This window comes from Aethalodelphis obliquidens, unplaced genomic scaffold (genome assembly GCF_003676395.1).
Source record: "Aethalodelphis obliquidens isolate GAN/ISIS:26980383/991018 unplaced genomic scaffold, ASM367639v1 scaffold5, whole genome shotgun sequence".
Classification (NCBI taxonomy): Eukaryota; Metazoa; Chordata; class Mammalia; order Artiodactyla; family Delphinidae; genus Aethalodelphis; species Aethalodelphis obliquidens.
Window position 1 is genome coordinate 36,039,143 of NW_020837949.1, and position 23,103 is coordinate 36,062,245.

Here is a 23,103-nt window from a genome sequence, read left to right on the forward strand (position 1 = left end):
ACTCCCTAACACCATACACAAAAATAAGCTCAAAATGGATTAAAGACCTAAATGTAAGGCCAGAAACTATCAAACTCCTAGAGGAAAACATAGGCAGAACACTGTATGACATAATTCACAGCAAGATCCTTTTTGACCCACCTCCTAGAGTAATGGAAATAAAAACAAAAATAAACAAATGTGACCTAATGAAACTTCAAAGCTTTTGCACAGCAAAGGAAACCATAAACAAGACCAAAAGACAACCCTCAGAATGGGAGAAAATATTTGCCAATGAAGCAACTGACAAAGGATTAATCTCCAAAATTTACAAGCAGCTCATGCAGCTCAATAACAAAAAAACAAACAACCCAATCCAGAAATGGGCAGAAGACCTACATAGACATTTCTCCAAAGAAGATATACAGATTGCCAACAAACACATGAAAGGATGCTCAAGATGATTAATCATTAGAGAAATGCAAATCAAAACTACAATGAGATATCATCTCACACCAGTCAGAATGGCCATCATCAAAAAATCTAGAAACAATAAATGCTGGAGAGGGTGTGGAGAAAAGAGAACACTCTTGCACTGCTGGTGGGAATGTCACTTGATACAGCCACTATGGAGAACAGTATGGAGGTTCCTTAAAAAACTACAAATAGAACTACCTTATGACCCAGCAATCCCACTACTGGGCATATACCCTGAGAAAACCATAATTCAAAAAGAGTCATGTACCAAAATGTTCATTGCAGCTCTATTTACAATAGCCGAGAGATGGAAACAACCTAAATTTCCATCATTGGATGAATGGATAAAGATGTGGCACATATATACAATGGAATATTACTCAGCCATAAAAAGAAATGAAATTTAGCTATTTGTAATGAGGTGGATGGACCTAGAGTCTGTCATACAGAGTGAAGTAAGTCAGAAAGAGAAAAACAAATACCATATGCTAACACATATATATGGAATCTAAGAAAAAATAATGTCATGAGGAACCTAGGGGTAAGACAGGAATAAAGACACAGACCTACTAGAGAATAGGCTTGAGGATATGGGGAGAAGGAAGGGTAAGCTGTGACAGAGCGAGAGAGTGGCATGGACATATATACAGTACCAAACGTAAAGTAGATAGTTAGTGGCAAGCAGCTGCATAGCAAAGGGAGATCAGCTCAGTGCTTTGTGACCACCTAGACGGGTGAGATAGGGAGGGTGGGAGGGAGGGAGATGCAAGAGGGAAGAGATATGGGACATATGTATATATAACTGATTCACTTTGTTATAAAGCAGAAACTAACACACCATTGTAAAGCAATTATACTCCAATAAAGATGTAAAAAAAAAAAGAATTTAAAACTTTGTCTATCGCTTTCTATTTTAAAGTTATGGACACTGTTAAGAGATATAGTCAAGAAGTATTTGATATCTCTCTTTCACTTTTATATATCTTCTCATTTAACAGATATGCTGAGTCCTTGCTATGTTTACACTAAATTTATCTAGGTAGCAAAATAAGTAAGTAGTTTGTATCAAATTTCCACTTACTTTATTTTATAAATAGTACATAAATAAGAATTCCATTGGTTTGCATCCTCTTACTAGTAACTGCTAACTTCATGAAAATATAGACAATCTCTCTTTTTTTTTTTTGCCACTGAGGCTACAATACCTAGCAGAATGTCTGGCATATAATAGGTGTTGAATATATTATTTTTAACAGATTTATTGAGGTACAATTAATATACAACAAAGAACATGCATTTAAAATGTACAGTGTGACAAATTTTTACATCTGTACAGACTCATAAGACTACCACCAAATTCAGGATAATAAACATATCCATTGTCCTCAAAAGTTTTCTCATGCTCCTTTGTAATCCCTCCTATCATGACTACTGATCCACTTTCTGTCACTATAGATTAGTTTGCATTTTCCAGAGTTCTATGTAAGTGAAATAATAAAGTATGGTTTGCTTTCTGTCTAGCTTCTTTTACTCAGCTTAATTATTTTGAGATTATTTTTTGTTGTGTGAATCAATAGTTTATTTCTTTTTATTGCTGACAAGTATTCTGTTGTATGGCTAAACCACAGTTTGTTTATCCATTCATCTGCTGAGGGACATTTTGGTTGTTTCATTTGGGGCTGTTACACATAAAGCTGCTGTGAACATTCATGTATGTCTTTATATAGATATGTACTTTCATTTCTCTTGGGTAAATACTTAGGAGTGGTATGGCTGGATCATATGGTAGGTGTATTTTTAGTTTTTTAAGAGTGTCAAACCATTTTCCAAAGTAGTAGCACCATTTAACGTTTGCACCTGCATTGTATGAGAATTCTCCTTTCTCTATGTTCAAACCAATACTTGGTATGGCCAAACTTTTAAATTTTAGTCATTAGCACTGATGTGTAGTGGTAGCTCATTGTGATTTTAACTTGCTTGCCCCTAATGACTAACGATATTGAGCACTTTTTCACACACTTTTTGCCAACTATTTGCCCAACCCAAGGTCATAAAGATTTTCATCTAAAAGTCTTACAGTGTTAGATTTTATATTTAGGTCTGTGTTCTATTTGGAGTTAATTTTTATATATGGCATGAAGCAGGGACTGACGAACATTGTTTTGCATATGGATGTCCAATTTTTCCAGCGACCTTTGTCAAAAACACTATCCTTTCTCCACCAATAAGCTTTGCAACTTTGTGGAAAAACCAGTTGTCTATACATGTATGGGTCTATTTCTGAATGTTCTCTCCTGTTTCATTGAAGTATTTGTTTCTCTTTATGCCACTGCCACACTGTCTTGATTATTGTGGCCATATACTAAATCTTGAGATCTCCAACTTTGTTCTTCATTTTCAAAATTGTTTTGAATCTTCTGAGTTTTTTTTTTTTTCCACATGAACTTTAGAATCAGCTTGTCAAGTTCTACAAAAAGGCTTGCTTGGATTTTGATTGGGATTACCCTGAATCTTTACAACAATTTAGGGAGAATCGACATTCTAACAACATTGAGTCTTCTGACCAATGGCTGAATACATTTTTAAGTGATAAAAGAAGAATTGTTGAAGTTCAGTTTTAGAATAAAGAATTTTAAGAAACTCTAGGTAAATTAGAAATATCATGTTTATTAAAATGTTATGGCGGGGAATTTTGATTTGGCTTTTCATAAAACATTCTAATTATACTTTCAAAATTTGGGGGAGATACGGTCAACTTTAGGGAATGTATTGTAATTGCTTCATTCTTTGACATATAACACCTTGTAATTTCAGAACTAATACGAGATCTTTGGAGCATGCTCTACCTTTAGAAAAAGAAAAAGAAAATAGTGATTTGGTGACAAACTATTAAAATCTAAAGGGAGACAGATGAACATTCAATAAAAGAATGTCTAGATTTAGCTTCCTGCATCCAGGCAATTTCACTTTTTCAGGTCCCTTAAAAACAAATAATACCTATCACATTCATTTGCTTTTGTAATTTTTTAACTTTTCAAAGCACTTTCAGTTCACGATTTTCTTTTATTCATACAACTTTGTGAAGTAAGAATGACAAGTCGCCATCATTGACAGCTGAGGAAATTGAGGAACCCAGCAGATAACAGATCACCAAAAGTCACAGTGAGAGCTAGTGAAAACTGCTTTCAGGTCACCTAATTCTCTTCTGAGATGTTTCTTCATTAGACACTTCTGTGCAAAAAATAGAATTCACTCTAGCTGTTCGAATAGAAAAGGCATTTATTAAAGGATGTTAGGTGTCCCCCTAATCTCCAGAAGGACCAGTGAGGAAGACTTGCAGACTACCCAGCCCAGATCAACACCTAAGTCAGACCCAGTGACTAATGTGCTAGGTCAGACCTCACTACCTTTGTTTTTTGGCTTAAAGGGCAAATGTTGGACACTAGAAGACAGGACCTCGGTCACTATGATCCTAAAAGACCCACACCAGCACAGTCTCCCTCAACGAACCAAAAGGTTCCCTGTAGCTTCTGCTTCATTGTTCTGCCCTTTCTGAACAGACAGGTCACTCCAGAGAATATGATTAGCAGAGTCCAGTCACTTATTTGAGCCTACATTCATAATGGGGGAAATTCCCCAAACATAAAAATGAAATTTAAAAAGGAGTGAATAGCCTCAACAAGGCAAGGTACATGTCACAAAGCATTCTTAAAATCATTGTGAGTCACTGAATGACAGTGGTTTGGGGGTTGACAGGGATCTTTTAAATTGCCAATATTTTCCAAATTTTAGCCATGACTCATTAGAACATCATAAAAATCAATGTAGTGTGCTCCATAGTTTTAAAAATTAAAATAGAATTGAAAATACCACTATGGATTGCACTTAGGGAAGGTAAGTACTGTCTGGTGAAACTTTTGTCCTAATTGTATATGTGTGTCTACATGTGTATATATATGTATATGTACAATACATATGTATTCATACATATGTATAATATATATTTATATTTGTATATATATAGTGTGTGTGTATATATATATATATATATATATACATATATATATATGTATATTTTTTTTTTTTTTTTTTTACTTTGGGGCTTGGGTACATCCCAAGCCCCAATGTAAAATGTTTTTTACTGTGAGTCGTGGTGAATATAAAAAATTGAAAAATGCTAGTCTAATCCAATCTCTTCATTTTACATTTAAAGGAGAAAAAATAAGGCTCAGAGAAATCAAGTACCTTGCTCTGGCAGTTAGCATAAAGCTGGAATCAAGATGCAGAAAATCTCTCAGTCCTACTCTGCATTATAAGGACATCATCTATCACCTAGAAGAATACTTCCCATTTCCTATGTAGATCTTCTCCTACATTAGCCTTGTTGTGGTAATTAAATGTATTTCATAATTAGTAAATCACAAAAATATTGTAAATTTTATAGTCGCATTTGGAGTGAGGCAGTAGTTAATTGTTACCACTTGCTGTAGTTAATACTAGTCTTAACACCATTCTGCATTTTAACTCTGGAAAGACAGCTAACCTCTGTTATTTTAAAGATTTTGATGTTGGCAGATATGTTAAGAATTGCAGGTGACACATTGTACTAGTTACTATAAACAAATTTTTAAAGAAAATAATTTTATTTTCAATAAATAGAAGGAATTTTAAAGTTGTAATCTGCCATACTGAATGAAGATATATCACTGAAAATATTTCTTTTCTTGCTAGTTTTCTGCTATGTTTGTTTCTATCAAAACATTAAATACATATTCCAAAAAAAGTTTCTGTGATTTGAAATAAAATTTGAAAAACAAAAGCTTCTCAACAGTTTCTCTAAATGTGCCCAATTAATGATACCTCTACACTTTAAAAATTTGAATTACTAGAAACAAAGTACTTAAACTTCATGGATATTTTTATATTAAGGGGTAAGAGTTATACAAATAATATATAAATATTTAAAAAAATAATATAGATTTTACTTTTCCAGTCCTCATTTTAACTGAATTTCTAAAAATTCTATTTCTAAATAGCCATGAGCCAAAGATTAAGCCAGCTTGCAATATCTCTATCTTCAATAATAAAGAGGTTCATCAAGTCTTTTTGCACTGTTGCACACCACTGTGTATTTTATAAACAGAAATTTAATATAAATACTTCTATTACACATTAAAACCTAATTGCTTTTAAGATTTTGATGATAAAGAGGGTCAAAGAGGAGTAAAAAATACCAATGATTAATGCTTTAGATAATCAAAGAACCCCAATTTCCATTGTGTAGGCTTCTCCCTCCTACAGGAAAACTCAATAAATGTAGCAATGAAAAGTACAACACTTTTGCAAAGTGCACCCAGAATCTTTCTATTTGCTAACTCAGTGCCACCACCCAGATTTTGATATGGATCCTACAAGTTTACTTTTCATCACCAGTTAATATGTTTTGAACTAATACTGAAAATAGAATGCACTTTATTTTTACATGTTGTCTCTTCTCGTTGCCTGTGGGAACTTGTTTTCCTTACAAAGAACATAGCTGCAAACAAAGAAGACACGGTATTTTACTTGCCAACAATATTTTCCTATACTGAGTGGTCCTTTGACATAGGAAGCTTACTATGACATACCAAATGTGCATGGGAAAGGGTGCAAAAGTCCGTCAGGTAAGGTAAAGAATGAGGGTGAGAAATTTAGTTATCAGGGGTTTAGTGCAGTCGTTAGGAATGTTTCTTCCTCCCAGACTGTTTTGTCCCATTCAGTGAATACTGTTTTATTCCAACATCCCTTTTCCCAAGAGCCATTTATAATAATAATGAGAAAAAAATTTTAAAGATATTTACAGTAAATGAAATTCTGTCACACATAGAGAGGGTAGGGGGAAGATGCTGATATTTTCCTGAGCATAGGATATGCTCGTTGAATATGGCACCAAACCTACTTTCTGCAGTGAATTCTTCTTACCAGCAATTGGGACAATTATTTTACTTAAATGGAAAATATTGCTACCATTCTTCTGCTACCTTAACAGCCAGAAAGCTTTTCCCAATATTGCTAATCACACTGGAGGAAGATTATAAACTCCTTTTTATACTGTGGTCTATGGCTGGTTGCCACAGCCCTCCAAAGAAAATTCAGTATTGATGTATCTCAGGACATGTTGGCCTTCTGCCCTATGTGAATTCATTCAAATTTAGAATAAAATCCAGCTGTTTAGTTTCTAATCTTGAGTTGCTTCTCGAGAAAATATGAAATCAAAAAACAAATTAAAAGTGTGGAGCTCTTCAATTTGCTTGAAAAATGACAACTAGATAGTCTTAAATAAGTTCCTTTTACTTGCTCTTATATTAGTATTTAGTGTTAAAAATTATGCCAACCAGAATAGCCAGTTAAGAAACAGCAGAAAATTCCCACATGTTTCTTAAAAATAGAGACCTTTAAAAAAAATCTCATTAATGACTTTGTAAATGGTACTACCTATAGTTGGTAAGGGTGCAATCAAATAAACACTCACAGTTACTGCTGGAGGTGACATAAACTGCTACCACTTTTCAGAAAAGACAATTTGACAATATACGTGAAAAACCTTAACATGTTTGATCCTTTGATTCAGAAATTCAACTTTTAGAAACTTAGTCTAGTGAAATGTATAATTAAAGAAATGGACAAGCATTTGTGTACAAGGGTGTTCATCAAAGCATTACTTGGAATACAGAAAAACTGGAAAAAACCTAAATATACAATAGCTGGGAATTGGTTACTAAAACGATAGGCTATTCATATAATAGAATATCACACAGCCATAAGAAATATCTCATTTGAAATAAGTATGTACAAGCAAAGGAAAAAAAAAAAGCACTGTTATCTTTCAATGATGGGTTTCCAGGTGACTTTTACTTTTTTTCCACCAGCTTTATTGACATGTAATTGACACATAATATTGTGTAAGTTTAAGGCATCCAATTGACTTGAAACTTTTATAAACTGCAAAATGATTACCACCGTAGTATTAGCTACCACCTCCATCCCATCACAGTTACCACTTCTTCTTGTGATGGAAACATTTAAGATCTACTCTCTTAGCACTTTTACTTTCTTTACTACTTTCTGTATTTTCCAGGTGTCCTTCAGTGTAATTTTTACTTTTTAAAAGGACTTTAAAATTCATGTGCTAGTAGTCGCATGGAGGGAAAAAATTTTTTTTAACTACAATTCAGTATAAATGAAATTTAATGCTCTCTTTACTATGATTATAACTTCCAAATATTTGCACCTCTTTCTGCCTCCGATAAATATTAAAATACGTAAGAGCCAAACGAGGTATGTCTTTTCAAGCTCCCTTTTTTCCCAAATGAAATCCCCCCAAATAAGACCCCCATATTCTCATGAAGCATATCCTCATTTTATTAGGCATGTCCATGTAATTTCTCCTCATAATTACAATTAGTTCTTACGAAGTTTATCTGTGTTTCATCTGCTTCTTCTCTGTGCTGGTAGGGACATAATCTTCCATCTTAAATTTCACCAGTATCTGCTTTCACTTCTTCCCTCTTGCTTCTCCTATGTTCTTGAGAGTGTATGCTACGTTCTTCAGGGTCTTCTTTATTCAGAAGGTGCCATACAAAACGGTTACATAACGCAGGCTTCATTCATATTTATAAAATTACTGATCAGATAGTTACTGCAACAATTTCCAAACAACATCATTTAACCGACAACTGCAGTGCGGTGGGTGGAGTGCGGGGGCTACAACCTAACACAATTCATTAAGGGCTCTCAGCTGGTTGACAATCTCACACTCCAGCAGTCTCTCTCTCTCTCTCTCTCTCTCTCTCTCTCAGCGTTCCACCTTTCTGGGGCAGAAGTCAGCAACCATATTCTCCATGAGCTTCCCATGAGAAGATGTAAGGGGAGGGAGGTAGAACTAACCTACCAAATAAAAGGCAGGAGGTCACCCAACCCAACTTTAAAAGCGCTCAGAGCTCTGACGCAAATTAGACCAACGCAGGCTTTCTCTGATACCCGGGCCACCACGAAACTTCTTGAAGTCATCTGTTGTGGATTCCCCATCTTTCCTTTCCCCTCTTCCATCTTATATTGTTTTTATTGTCCCTCTCCTCTCCCCAAGTTCTGTGCTTTTCGCCCAGCACTTGCACTACAGGCATTAACCATTGTTGGCCCGTGAATTAAGCCAGTACTTGGCAGCCATACCTCTCTTGCGCCCACCAAAGCATCCATGCCTGGGTTCCTTAAAGTCTAAAATTCTAGTGCTGCCAAGTCACCTCTAAAGCGCTTCTCAGGGCTACACAGCTAAAGGGAACCTACAACCGACAAGGTGCAGCGGGGGCTCAGGTAGAGGACCCTGGCTGCAACACACCAGAATATAACTCGCAAAAGGCGGAATAGCTAGAAGACGAAAGAACGCTAGGCGGTAGAAAGATGCCCAACCTAAGCAAGCTCAGACGCGCAAGCGCGTGGCTCACGGCGCGTCTCCGTGGCCTCACCACAGCGCCTGCGCACAGAATCCCCGGAGCGGCGGGCAGAGGAGAGGAGCAGTCGGGCCTGGCGCTCCTACCGCCTCGGCAACTCCAGCCTGCTAACTCCGCCTCCTTCAGCTGCTCGCCTTCCCAAACAAGCGGGTGCGTCCCTGGCGCTCTCCGTCCATTGGCCGTTGGCCTTTTCCGTTTCCGCCCAGCCCTCCAGAGTCCACCAATCAGCTTGTGCGTTTGGGTAAGTGGCCACCTCCTAGGCCGTCGCTCCAGGTTCTCTGTCTCCTCCCGCTGCTGCCTCCGCTGCTGCCTCCTCCTTCCCCACCTCCTCCGTCAGGCGGGCGGCTGCGGGGGCCCGAGGGGCGGCGGCGGCGGCAGCGATATGGAGCCGGGGGCCGGCGGCCGAAGCGCTGCTCGCGGGCACGGGGCCAGGCCCCCGAGCATTCCGCCGCCCAGGGAGCAGGAGCGGAAGCTGGAGCAGGAGAAGCTCTCCGGGGTGGTAAAGAGCGTCCACCGGCGGCTCCGCAAGAAGTACCGGGAAGGTAAACAGCGAGCTGAGCGGGGGGAAGGGGAGGCCTCGTCGCCCCCAGCCCCTTGTCAACCGCTCCCCTCCCCCCAAGGGGCCACCATTACAACCTGAAGGAGCTGCACGTCAGCCCCTGCTAGGGCCGCTCTCTCAGGTCCGGACGCCCCCTTCTCGGTCGAGTACTCGGTCGGCGTCAGGCGTGCTCCTCCCGCCCCCTTTTCTTCGAGGGCCCTTCAGGAGAGTTCCAGGCCTGTGGAGGAGCCGAGTGCCCACCTCCCCCATCCCCTGTCCCCAGCCGGGGTGCTGAGATTGTTGTCACCACACACACAAGCACGTAAATCCTCTCACAGGAGGCGGAGGTCGCTCGCTGCGAGAGACATGAAGCTAAAACACGAAGGCAGGTAGAATCCATTCGAGAAAGACGAACTGAAAGAAGCCCGAGTTACCCTTCGCTGCCTCGCGCCTGATGAGCCTGTTTGATTTGCTGCCCCGTCAGACCCCCTTCCTAGTACCTAATTCCTGCGGCTTTAGCCTGGGCCGGAGCTTCCTCGCATTGGCTTCCAGGGCTGCGAAGTCAGCAGGCCTTAGAGCTGACTAGACTTCACCTTGTTAAAAGGGGGAGGGGTTCCATCCTTGCTCACCCCCCCCCCATTCTTCAAATGCTGCATCTTAGGGTTTATTTAGGCGGGAGAGGAAGAGATCTGGGGCAGGTTCTCAAAATACTGTTTAGATTTGACTAATCCGTAACTACCAAGCCGCCTAAGGATACAGACCCTGGTGAAGCCGGCCGTCGCTGGGAACCCCTCTTATGGAAGGTCTTGAGCAAAGGAAGAAGCCATAGTAGCTTTTGCTTGGGCCTGAGGAAGGTTTATAGTTGGGATCTACAGTTATCCTTGGTATTTTAAAATATAGGCTTTTTTACAGAGCTATTTTATAAGAAACTAACAGTGAAAATTCTCAGTTTTTTCATGCGCTCAGGAGACATTTCTTCTAAAGATCAAAACGAGGGATAACTTTCTTCTGTCTTTAGCTTAATTGCAAACAAAAGTCGGCAGTCTTATACTTAGTTAAGTTAGGATTAGAAGCAAAATTATGACAGTGAAGGAACAGATAGGTAAGATCATGTTACTTTCGAGTTACAAACACTTTTCAATTACTCTGGAAGATAAAAACTAAGTGTCTTTTGTTCTCTTGAGTGTAGGTGATGTGTTTCATTTTTCAAACTTTAAGAGTTTTTTCCCCTTGGCAACTCAAGCCTCAGTTTTTTAATAGCTGCTTAAATAGTCCTCCTCAAAGCTAGCCTATAGTTATTGTTTAATAGGTAGCAATAGAAAGAGACTTATCGGGCATACTGAGATGTTAAAATTTGTTTTTTAAAAGAATGCTTTAAACCCCAACCCACAATTTATTCAATAAAATGAGTAGTTACCATAGCAATCGTTGCATCATTCTTGATATTCAGAGAGTGCACTTACATAATGGCATTCAGTGTAGGTTCTTGTGTTGTTTGGAGAAATGAGCAAATAAAACGGACACACTTTAATTTATCATGCTATTTTGCATAAACTTAAGCAAGTACATCTTTTTAAAGAAAAATGGGTAGCATATAATTCAGTTTCCATTTTTACCTTTTTATAATTATTATTCATTATTAACTTATTCATAAATGAATATATTCCACTTAATATACTACTAATGTGTCATCATGCGTTCAAGAGCTGTTTATATTTTCTTAGTTCTCACATGTTGAAACATGTCTTTAAGCCTGAATATTAACCAAGGGAACACTTGTTTATAATGAGAATTAGTATTTGGAAGTTACGAGAGCTAGAACAGATACATGTAGTACATAAGTGAATGATCTAGTGTGCTTTAGGGCAGGTAAAGTCCTGGCAGTTTGTAAACATGAATGAGACTGTTCTTTAGGCGTTTTAATGCCCTGAATTCCACCAGTGATCTAGACTTCTCTAGGTTTTACTCTAATGATATACAAAGCCCCATCAGTGAATTAGCAAAGTAAAAGATCCTAAAGAGTCTGCCCTTTCTACCTTTATTTCTGACCTGTAGGTCAAATCTTAGTTGTGATTTGACAAAAATCCATGAAAAGGCCATCTGTGAAAAAGTCTGATTATGCACATAATAATACCAAAGAAGTAATTTTTAGTGCTTTCCTTTGAGGTCTTAGTATCATTATCATATCATTTGCAAAGTCATCTCTGGTTATAAAATAATAATATAAATGGTGCTTAGGTTCTAGGTCAGGTTACAAAGGCCTGTTTGATCAGTAACATGCCTGCACTGTAACACCAATAACTATGGAAACTTTACTCCTTTTATAACAATATTCCTATCAGAAAATGCAGTGAAAATTCCAGCTTAGAATCTTGGAATGTTAAACTAGAAGGAACTTTAGCATTTATCAGTGATTCCCAAACATGGATAAACAATAGACTTATATGGGTGCCTTTTAGAAAATTACTCCATTCCACCTCAGATGTACAGTTTCAGAATCCCTATCAGTGGTGCTTGGAAATTGGTCAGCCAGATTTTGGACTGGTAATCTAAACTACTTCCTTTTTACACATGAGTGAGCTGAATCCTAAAAATAGTAAAATAACTTGCTTGAAGTTTGGATAGTTTATCATTAGCACAGAACGTATTTTATGGGAATAATGTGTTTTTCCTTCCAATTCAAAGCCTAATGGTGTCTCCAAATGTTGGAGTGGTAGGGAAAATGGGAAGCAGGACGTAGCCCTAGAATTTGTGTTGGGTAAGAGGATGTAAACTGACGGGGATGGGGCAATCCATGGGATAGGTATGGTTCGCTGAGTTAGGGCTATGTGAGATGTGGGTTTCTTAAGGAGTTTTGGCAAAGAAGGAAATAAGTTGGGGTAGAATAAAGAAGGAGGCAAAACATTCACTGGATAGTAAAGACAGGAGTGAGACCTGGATAATGAGTGTAGGGTTGGATAATATAGTTTTCCCTTTCCTTATCTCTGGTAGTGGAATTGAACATGAAGCAGGAATAAGATTGAAAATAAGATTTTTCTGATGTGGTAGAAAAAGGTTTTTCTCCATCCTTCCCAGTCCATTTGTCCAAACTGATGCTTGTTGTGGCAGTGAGCAGGCTTGGGGTAGGGGGTAGTGGATAGGATTGTAAAGACTAGCAGGTAAGTTTAATGTACTCTTTTACCACTTTTCCCCTCTCTGCTCCATTTTACTGCCTGTCCTGTGTCACCACTTAGAGATCCTTTCTCTATATGTATAAGAGTAAAGTGAGAACTGGAGATAAACGTCAGTGTTCCAGGCAGTGCTGATATCTGAAGTAGTTACCAAAAGGAAATGGTAGGGAAATGTTTAGGAATGGTGATGAGAAGGGGTGTTTCTGGTGTCAGCCATTTATAGATAAGGGACAGTCTTTTAGACTGAGTTTATATAAATGGAAATATGCTTGCAGATGTAGGTGTTTTCTTTCTTTGCTATACAGAATTTTCAAAATAATGGCCTTGATATAAGCCAAAAATATTTAAAAATATATCATAGGATTGGAGACAGCTTTTAAATAAGAAACAGCTAGTTTTTCTTTCCAAACAGGGAGTTTGGAACAGGGAGTCATTGTTTAATCAAATCTGCCTGATAAGTACATATCCAATTGAGAACTGAAGTAGAGCCGTGTGTATTTTCAGTTGACTTTGTATGATTTTTTCCATAATCCTAGTCACATAATCTTATTCCTGTAATGATTGTTATTATGTTTGGCATCTCTTTTTAAATTGAAAGTATCCGTGTAAAAACTACAAGAAAATGTAAAGGCTACAGCTGTTACGAATAAAAGTATGATCCCCATTCCTTAGTTTTGATTTTTTAACTTATCTTGTGAATGTCTTTACTTCAGCAATTTTCATCAACTTAATTAGGTCTCTGAATTTACTTATTCTGTATGCCAAAACAGGTTAAACAAGTTTGTCACATATACCCGTGTAGGTTATCAATCAGACAAAAATAAAAATGCACGTTACCCTGTTAACAGTGATATTCTCAAAGTCATGGTTTAATGGGAGATCTTTATTATACTTTTCTACATTAAAAAAAATCAATCTTATTAGTAGCAATGATAATATAAAAGTGGTTAGAGTACGTAAGACAGATTACTGATACTGAAACAGAAAAGGAGAACACAGAGTAGGTTGGTTCTGTAGACTAAGTCTGGAAAACATTGTTACAAAGGTTAACAGCTGTGAGCAGCATTTTAAGAGTCAACTACTAAATAGCCTAGTTTAGATGTTTACTTCTTATTGATTATTGAAATTATTCTTCCTTGTTTGAGACAAAGAGTGAGCTAGAATAGCAGTTTAGGATAAGCTGAGAAATACATTTGTGATTGAGTTTTCTTTAGCATACATCTAAAATGAGAATTGTAGGGGGAAGGAAAAAAACATTTGAATTAGAAATAATTTTAAACTAAAACCAAAAGGTCTAAAAATGAAAGAATAAATGTATCGTCAGAGTTTTTCCTGAAACAAAGTTTTGAAATTGTTTTTAAAATTAGGATAACAGACTATGTGGTTTTTTTTTTTTTTTTTTTTGCGGTACGCGGGCCTCTCACTGTTGTGGCCTCTCCCGTTGCAGAGCACAGGCTCCGGACGCGCAGGCTCAGCGGCCATGGCTCACGGGCCCAGCCGCGCCGCGGCATGTGGGATCTTCCCGGACCGGGGCACGAAGCCGTGTCCCCTGCATCCGCAGGCGGACTCTCAACCACTGTGCCACCAGGGAAGCCCAGACTATGTGTTTTTAACTGAAATTTTCTAATTTTTTTTTCCTTTGGTGGCTTTCAAAACTGTTTCAAAATACTGACCAACTCGGTGACCCCAAGGCACTTTTCACAGGTTCTCCTTGTTTTACTTTTTTTTTTCTTGCGGTACGCGAGCCTCTCACTGTTGTGGCCTCTCCCACTGCGGAGCACAGGCTTTGGACGCGCAGGCCCAGCGGCCATGGCTCACGGACTCAGCCGCTCCGCAGCTGGGGCACGAACCCGCGTCCCCTGCATCGGCAGGCGGACTCTCAACCACTGCGCCACCAGGGAAGCCCTTTTTTACTTTTTTATCAAGTGAAGTTTTACTCTTTTTTCTTTACATGGTCTTTTCTGATTCTGATATAGAATCTGAAAATGCTGGGTTTTTTGGTAGAATCTTTGCTCAATCAACAAAATAAGGTGAAAAGTGTCCACAGAAATGCTTGTTAACTTGGCCCTAGGAGAGTTTGAACTGCCATTCTAGTAGGGGGAACAAAAATGAAAAGAGTTTAATAATTAGTAACATTAAAAGATAGAGGGAACATTGATAAACAGTCAGCTCAGTGAGGTACACATAGTATATTAACTATTTGATTTCTAGTCATCTTTGTATCTTTTTAGGAATTTTTTGTATTTAAAAAGGTACGGTAAAACTAAAAAGTATTGGTATAGATCCTTTGATTGTTTTGTGGGAAAAAATATAACAACAAATGCAGTGGATATTAGCCTTGATTCCACATCAGTATCATCTCTGGAACTTTGTGGAACACAGGCATCAGCATTATTTAAAAGCTCCATAGATTATACAGTGGACAAAAGGGTTGAGGAACACCTAGCTAAAGTACTCTAGATTGGAGTAGGAAGGAATCTAGAAGAAAGCAGATCAGCTAGGAGACTCTTACACTAATCTATTTTTTAAAGGTGAATAATAGCATAAATAACAGTAGTGATCATGAAAATAGAGAAAGGTAAGTCAAATAGTCAAACATAAGTCGAAGTCAAAGTGAGCAGTTTTAATGAAGGTAAAGGGGAAAAGAGTCATTGATGATGCCAAGATTTCTTGCCTGGAAAAATATAAATAGCCATTTCCATCCAGTTTGGAAATGTCTGTGTTGAGGTGGGAGCAGGGAGAAAGGAGTAGACAGGCAGGTTGGCTTGTCATAGGGATAGTGGTAATGATTTAGTTTGGAATGTATCCCTTGGAAGTGAAGGATTGGAAGCTCTCTCTTGAAGTTGTAGCTTTGAGGGCAGATGAATGACCCAATGGAGTGATGGTAATGTATAACTGAGGACAGATCCTTGGAAGATACCAGTAGTGTCCAGTTTTACGTAAGTACTGCCCATTCTACCGTATGCTCCCATGGCACAATTGCCTTGCTTTTATCATAGTTATCACTTATCAGTTCACTTGTCTTTCTCACTGAATTTAGTTACTTGAGTAGGACTCTGCCTTTTATCTTTGTATCCCTAGTACCTAGCACCTTGCCTTGTAGATTGAAGGCACACACACACAAAAGAAAGAAGCTGATATACATATTTCCTTATAGTTTGAGTCTAATCTTTTTGTATTCATAACTTTAAAATTTTAACTTTGGATACAAATTTTTTGTAATGAATTTATTGTCATATCTTTTAAAGTGAGTATATTAGATTAATTTAACCTTTTGAAAATGGTCCAAATTATCATTATTAGTATCATTCCATTTTTTTATTAAAAAAACTGTAAAGAGTGGCAAATATAGATTAAAAAAATTTTTGTTCTCAGAAAATGAGAACTAATAAGGATATAGTGTGTGGTATAATGTGTCTCTGTGTGTGTTGGTATAAGAAGGTGATAATTTTGTGTATGTGTATATATATTATATCCTCTAATTTCACACACAAAATTTTGCAACCCCAATATCAATTGCCTAAATTTTGGAGGTGAAATTTGTACTTGTTGTAAAATCCAAACATCTGAGAACCACTGATCTAAACTGTACTAATTTATTGTGCTTTAAGTGTAGGTATATTGATGCTCATTGCAAGGGTTATTTTAGAACCCCATGCCTTTAGAGGGACATCTGAGTATCCCCTATTCTCATTTATACAGAAATTGCTCTACTTATATAGAAATTCCTATTCCCATTTATATAAAAATTTAAGTCCCAGAAGTTTCTCCATAAGTCCTTTGCTTACACTAAACAAGAGATCTGTGTGGTGGTACACATTTCGGTAAAGTTGTTTCACAGGGGAATAACAGATACTGATGCCATTATTTCTAACTTCTTGATTTTTTCCATCTCTTGTACAGGATGTGTTCAAAGTTTTACATTTCAATTAACTTTTTTATCATAAATATGTTTATAGTAAGAGAGTGCTCCATGCACAGAAGATGCACCATGGGCCAAACTGTGTTTATAAATGTGAACTTTAATCTATGCAGTGTTTTGTTTTTTAATTAAATTTTTGACTCTTCAGTTTGCCCCAGGTCTCAATTGCTCTGTGTATTATTTCACCAGACTTTTGAGTTTACAGTCTTGCCATAGACCCATGGCTTTAAGCCATGGCTGCACAGTGGATTCATTTGGGGAGCAGTGAAATAAATGACCAGTTCCCACCTCAGACCAATTAAATGAAACTTCTAGGGGATTCCAGTGTGCAGCCAGAGTTGAAATCACTGCCAGAAATCTAACAAATAATGCAGTTGCAGAGAGAAAATAACTGCGTTTGACTGACAAAAGACCATTTGTTTGTGGCTAGTAGAGTCAGTGTACTTTGCTTTAGTGCAAAGCTTTGTTCATATCCATGAAAGTTTATAAATTAAAAACTCATAAAGAGAGGCAAGGTGGTATAGCGGTTATGAGCATGGACTTAGGCACTTGACTGCCAGGTTTGATGTGTACCCTTGAGAAAGTTACTTAATCTCTCTATACTTCAATTTCCTTATCTGTAAAGTAAAATATCTGCCTCAATGGGTTGGTATTAGAATTAAATGAATTAATATTTGTAAAGTACTTAAAACAGTATCTGGCACATAGGAAGCATTACTTGTGTTAAATACATAATTTTAAAAATTAAAGGTGTATCTGTAGCTACCACCTGGATGCATTAAGGGCATTGAAGATTGAATGGTTTCTGGAATTTGTATCTAGACTATTCTATAGTGTCTTTCTTCTTCAGTACTAGGATTGCTGTAGTGTTTTTTCTTTTCTTTTTTTTCTTGACCCATTTGCTTTTTGTATTTCTAACTTTTTATGTGAAAGGTCCAACCTTTTTAGCACATTAGAATACTGAGTTTTTCCCCTTATCAGAGAAATGACTAGTCGCAACACGTTAGGTGTAAGATGCAGGTTTTCAGGTGGTTCGTTTGTTTGATTCTCAGGAGCTGCTTCAACACCAAACATCTTGGATGTTTTTGTCCCACCTCTATGTGTGTCACTATATCAGATGCTCAAGAATACTGAGAAAGCTGGTCTGTGTGTGGTTTAACTATGTTCGTGAGACAATCTTGTCCTGATCACTTTGTTTTAATGTCTTGGAATGGCTGCTGAACTTGTTTCCACTTGGTCATGAGTTTCTCTGCTTACTTCATATTAGAGAAAATGACCTTTAAATGTTCTTTGAACTTGAATTTGGTAATCTGGTCATCTATTTGGTAATATACCTAAGTAAAAGTGAAAATTTTCTGAATTTCTAAAAGTTTAAGACTTGTTTGTGATACTCAAGGTAACTCCTTGTTTTTGTTTTCAGAGTATTTGATGACCCTCAAATTTAATGAAATACAGTTTTTATTTTGTAACTTTTGCTGTGTTCACAGCACGTCATATTTTAAAATGAAATTTATTGAGGTACAATTTATATACAATAAACTACACACAGTTAAAGTATATAATTCACTGGGTTTGACAGATGTATACACCCTATATTCTTCTAGCACATCAAGACACAGAACATTTCTGTTGCCCCCCAAATTTCCTCGTGCTCCTTTGCAGTCATTCTCTCACTCTACTCTTGGTCCCACTGATCTCTTGTCCCTGTAGATTTGTTTTCATATTTTAGAATTTTATATACATGGAATCATGTGATAGCTTCTCCATTGCATTGTACGCCACTTAAGGACCACAATAGTGCAATGTTAATCTTTGGTATTGTGACTCACAAGGCTAAACTGACAAGAATGACATGCTATTCTTATCTTAAATTGGCCTCAGATTTACACTTGCTAAATGTCTTACCTTCTGTGCTTTATATTCTGTCTTTTTATACTGAGAATTAGAATAGAGTTATTGAAAAAATAATATTATTTCTAATGCACTTCTAAACATCAAATGGTCCCAGCATGAAAAAATGCATGAACCTTAGCACCTCTTATTCATTTTATTCATTTATAAGTAATTTTTTATCTATGTAATGTGTTACCAATAATTTCTTCTTAACCTTATAGGTTTTCCAAAAAGACCCATGTACTATAATCGAAGAATTTAATAGATGTGATTGTGTTTCCACTTGCAAGTTTGGTTGTTTTTTTTTTTTTTTGACAATAATGTGAAGTGAAAAAAAATGATAAGTTAGCTTAAAACAGTGGAGAGATTCTCCAGAAAATTGACTTTGAACCTATTGGTTTCCTAAACGTCTCGTAACTAATATTTTGAGAACACTGTTTGAAGTATTCAAATTTTACTGCTTATTCATCACTATTATCTATTGACAGTTATGAACTGTAATTTGAATTTTACTCTAGCAACTATTTAATTTGTAATTTTTGGTGTTTCTTATAATTTTTTTTTTTTGTTTGCTGTACGCGGGCCTCCCACTGTTGTGGCCTCTCCCGTTGCGGAGCACAGGCTCCAGACGCACAGGCTCAGCGGCCATGGCTCACAGGCCCAGCTGCTCCGCGGCATGTGGGATCCTCCCGGACCGGGGCACGAACCCGTGTTCCCTGCATCGGCAGGTGGACTCTCAACCACTGCGCCACCAGAGAAGCCCTTCTTATAATTTTTGAGCACGGTGAAAATTTAAATATTTTCTCCCCCATTAATGGGGTACCATGATTAACTTCTATAGCTTATATAAGTTATAAATCAAAAGTAGTCTTTGCCTTTCAATTTATACTTTCTAATGGGAAAAATCACACCTGGTTTTAATAGAAAACTCTTTATATAAACAAGTGACAGAGTACTATAAGGATGGCAACTGCATATGGGGGGAATTGTAAGATGATCAAATGGGAGGCAGGTAAATCCTCTTGAAGAACATGGGAATTCAGTTATGTTTTGAAGGCATGAGAGAGGTTAATTCAAAAAGGAAGAATAGTATCCATTCTAAAGAGTATCCATTCTAAAGAGACAGTTTAGAGATTCCATTGGTTCACCTGAGTTTGGACCTGTAATACAGCTGTTGTTGAGCAACAATAAATAACTCCTTAACTTATTATACTTGGTTCTTACAAAGACACCTGCAGTCAAAGTAATAATATCTTAAACTAATCACAAAATTCTTAAAAATGGAACTTTTTTTTTTAACAGCTCTATGACATATTTATTTTATAACTGGAAGTTTGTACCTTTTGACCCCCTTCACCTATTTTGCCCACTCCCCTACCCTCTGCCTTTGGCAACTACCAGTCTGTTCTCTGTATCTATGAGCTTGCTTGGTTTTTTTTTTCCTTCTTAGATTCCATAGAACTTTGTCTTTTTAATCAACTAATGAATGTGCTATTTTTTCCTAGTTATTGTCTTTTCATAGGAAGTAACTTATATTTATTCTTTAGTTGTTGCATATGTTTGTGAAGGTGAGTTTAGTCAATAATTATGGTATTATTCCTGACAGTAGGACCAAGCTTCAGAATAATTTGGTTCATCCGATTTCCATACTGAATTTGGTTTGGCAACTTTAAGTTGGCATCACTTGTGTTTTGAATTATTAATTAATTTTTTAATTAGTGTTTTTAAAAATTTAAATGTAAAGAGAATATAATGAATAGAAGTCATGTTAATGTGAACTTCATTCTAGAATTTTATGAGAATCAGGTGACTTTATCTTTAAGACCTGGCAGAGCTTTAAGTTGATCTTAAAATGATGTATTTGAACAAATGAATACTGATTCCTTCTCTAGATTTATTATTTTAGTCTGACTATAAAATGTTTATTAACTATTAATTTCAAGTTAGGCTGCAGGACATATATATATTTAATTGTGCTTTCTAAATATAATTTTTTAATTGCCCAGACTTCTCTGTGTTAGGGCAAATTCGAATGTATGCATTAATTAGAGATTTTCCTCTCCTTCTCTCCATTTCCTTCTCTTCACTTCGCCCCCCCCCCCTTTTCTCTCTCTCTGTCTCTCTTTTTAACTAAGATACATTCATATTTTTATAGGATGCCTGTAAGAAATAAGTAAGGAAATAGATTATTAATCACAATGATTTTGAGTCATCACAAATACCAATATATAAAAATCATTATAAAGCTAATTATTAATTCATTGAGACCTCTGATTGAATTTTAATACTTAAGCATTTCTTGTTCTGTTGAGTAGATCTTTGATGCAGACCTCAGGAAGTTCTTAGTTCTTAATTTACCTTTCGATAATGAATAAGTATTTCCTTTTAAATAAGACAGTCTTTTAAATATTGGTTGACCTAATAACTAAAAGATAACAACAACCAAAAAATCCTCAGAATTGAGTTTTAACATATTTTTTTGCATATGCAGTTTGACCAAGTTAGCAGCAGAGTTTTGAATTTGTATACTGGGCACTGGTGAACTTTAACTTTTTTTGACTTCTGGAACCCAAATCATAAATTATTTTGAAAATACAGTGATTAAAAGGTAAATAGCACTATTTTGAATACTGTAAAAACAAATAATGGGCTATTATGAAAAAATACTGAATTTTCCCATTCTGTTTTCAATAAATTTATTTATTTTAAAAATAACCTTTCAAGGGTATTCTGGAAAGTGGAATTTCTGAAGGCTAACTATATTTTTTGTTCAACTTTGTAACCACCAGACATATAACATAGTGTATACCTAGTAGTTGGGGTTTGATACTTTTTGTTGAATAAATACATGATTTAAAAGTTCTGGGTCCAGAATGGCTTACATGGACCATAGTGAATATGTCAGGTTCATATCTCTATTAGAGCAGATACCACATTTTAATACATCTTCTCCCCTTCCTTTGATGCCAGTGCTTGCTCGTTAGCTTTATTATTCTCTATAGTGTTTGACCTAGAGTATTTTCCCAGCAAATCTGTTGAAGGAATGAAAAGTATGTACAATTGCATTAGTTTCAATTATATATTAAGTGTACTGACTTTATTAATCACGTTAATCTCAGTATCAGCATATTTAGAGAGTCTGGAGACTCTTAAATGTTAGTGAAAACATTAAATAGAAGTTTACAATCAGTTTGATAGGCTTACAGACAAAATGTGAATCCTTCCTCAAAACTTTAGTAGAGCAGATAGTAAGCCTTAAAACTACATAAAAAATTGAAGTATTTAAAGAGAATTTTGAGTGTGAGAAACTAGAGGTCATCTAAAAAGCTGAAGGGCAATAGGTTTCCACATATATATAAACTCGTCTTTGTATCTCATAACTAGTAGAATAATTCTAGGGTAAATTGAGTTTCACAGTATACGATGTTATAGTAAGGACTCTGAGAATTTATAGTAGATGCCTTTGGCGGCTCACAGCATACCATTGGTCCTTGGGTGTGGTGGACAAACACTGTGAGCTCAGAGGCACTTGACCCCGACGGAGTCCCATTTTAAATGTGTGTTGCTTTCTTTTCTATTTTTCACCTTTTTCCAACACTGATGGAGCCCACTGAGGGAATCCCCTTTTTCAGTGCCTAAGTGTAGACTTAGAGGTACAGGTTGTTAACAACCCTCAGTTAATGGGGGATAGTAACTGATAGATAAATGCTCCAGCCTCCCATCCTTTAGGTATACAATTCCAGAGGCTTTCTGTATGCTTCTGTGCTGCCCACAGCAGCAGCCTCAGTAATGCACCCTTGTATTAGCATTTTCTCCTCCCTTAACTTGTTCTCCCCACTCCCTCACTCCTGTTTCATAGGGTTCCCTCCTAAATAGACTACTTGAACCCAGGTCCTTGTCTTAAGTTGTACCTTCTGTAGAATCTAAACTAAGAAGTCTTAAAAAAAGGAAATCTGTTTAAGTATGTTAAACATAGCTTTTCCCGAACGTATTTGATCTTAAAACTTTTGTTTGAATGACTTCTATTACCAGAAAATGTAGTAAATTTATGTATTTATTTATAATATGTACATTACATAAGACAGTGAAACTTACATATTCAAACAAAGGGCCTTTTAGAGTTGACGATATCCATCTCAAAAAAAGATAAAGCACCTTTAAAATAATACTGTACCTTAATGAATCATTTGACATCAAGTCTGATGAGTAAAGTCAGGAATAGTCTTATGAACATCATAGGTTTATTAAGGTATCATTAATCAAAGTATTTGTTTCAAAGACTTTACTTCCTGTAGTCCTACTTAGATACTTGATAAATAACTACATCTGAAAGATGTTACTAAAACTGAGGGGTTTTTCTTTGAGAATGTAGAAAAAGTTGTTTGCCTGCTTGTTTTCAGTGGACAGTTATTGCCAACCTGCTGTATAACAAATTGAGAGCCCTGTCACTACACAAATATTAGTGATTAATGAAAATATTATTGTATAAGAACATAACCATGAAAAAAGAGAAAGCTTTTCATTCTTTTGGGGTTTAAAGTCAATATTCAGACCAAGGCTGAGACTGATACATATTCATCTTAACTGAGCAATGTGAGTGTGAGGGCATATTTGTACCCTTATTGCTCTTTCTGGTAT

The 23,103-nt window shown here is 36.7% G+C and overlaps 1 protein-coding gene across 1 annotated transcript in view; it reads left to right on the forward strand.

Moving 5' to 3' along the window:
• Positions 1–9,210: 9,210 nt before the first annotated feature.
• Positions 9,211–23,103, forward strand: part of SAMTOR (S-adenosylmethionine sensor upstream of mTORC1) — an 87,024-nt gene continuing 73,131 nt past the window's right edge. The window contains exon 1 of the mRNA XM_027102147.1: positions 9,211–9,484. Within this exon, the coding sequence (XP_026957948.1) occupies positions 9,325–9,484 (160 nt within the window). The 5' untranslated portion in view covers positions 9,211–9,324. The remainder of the gene's footprint in view (positions 9,485–23,103) is intronic.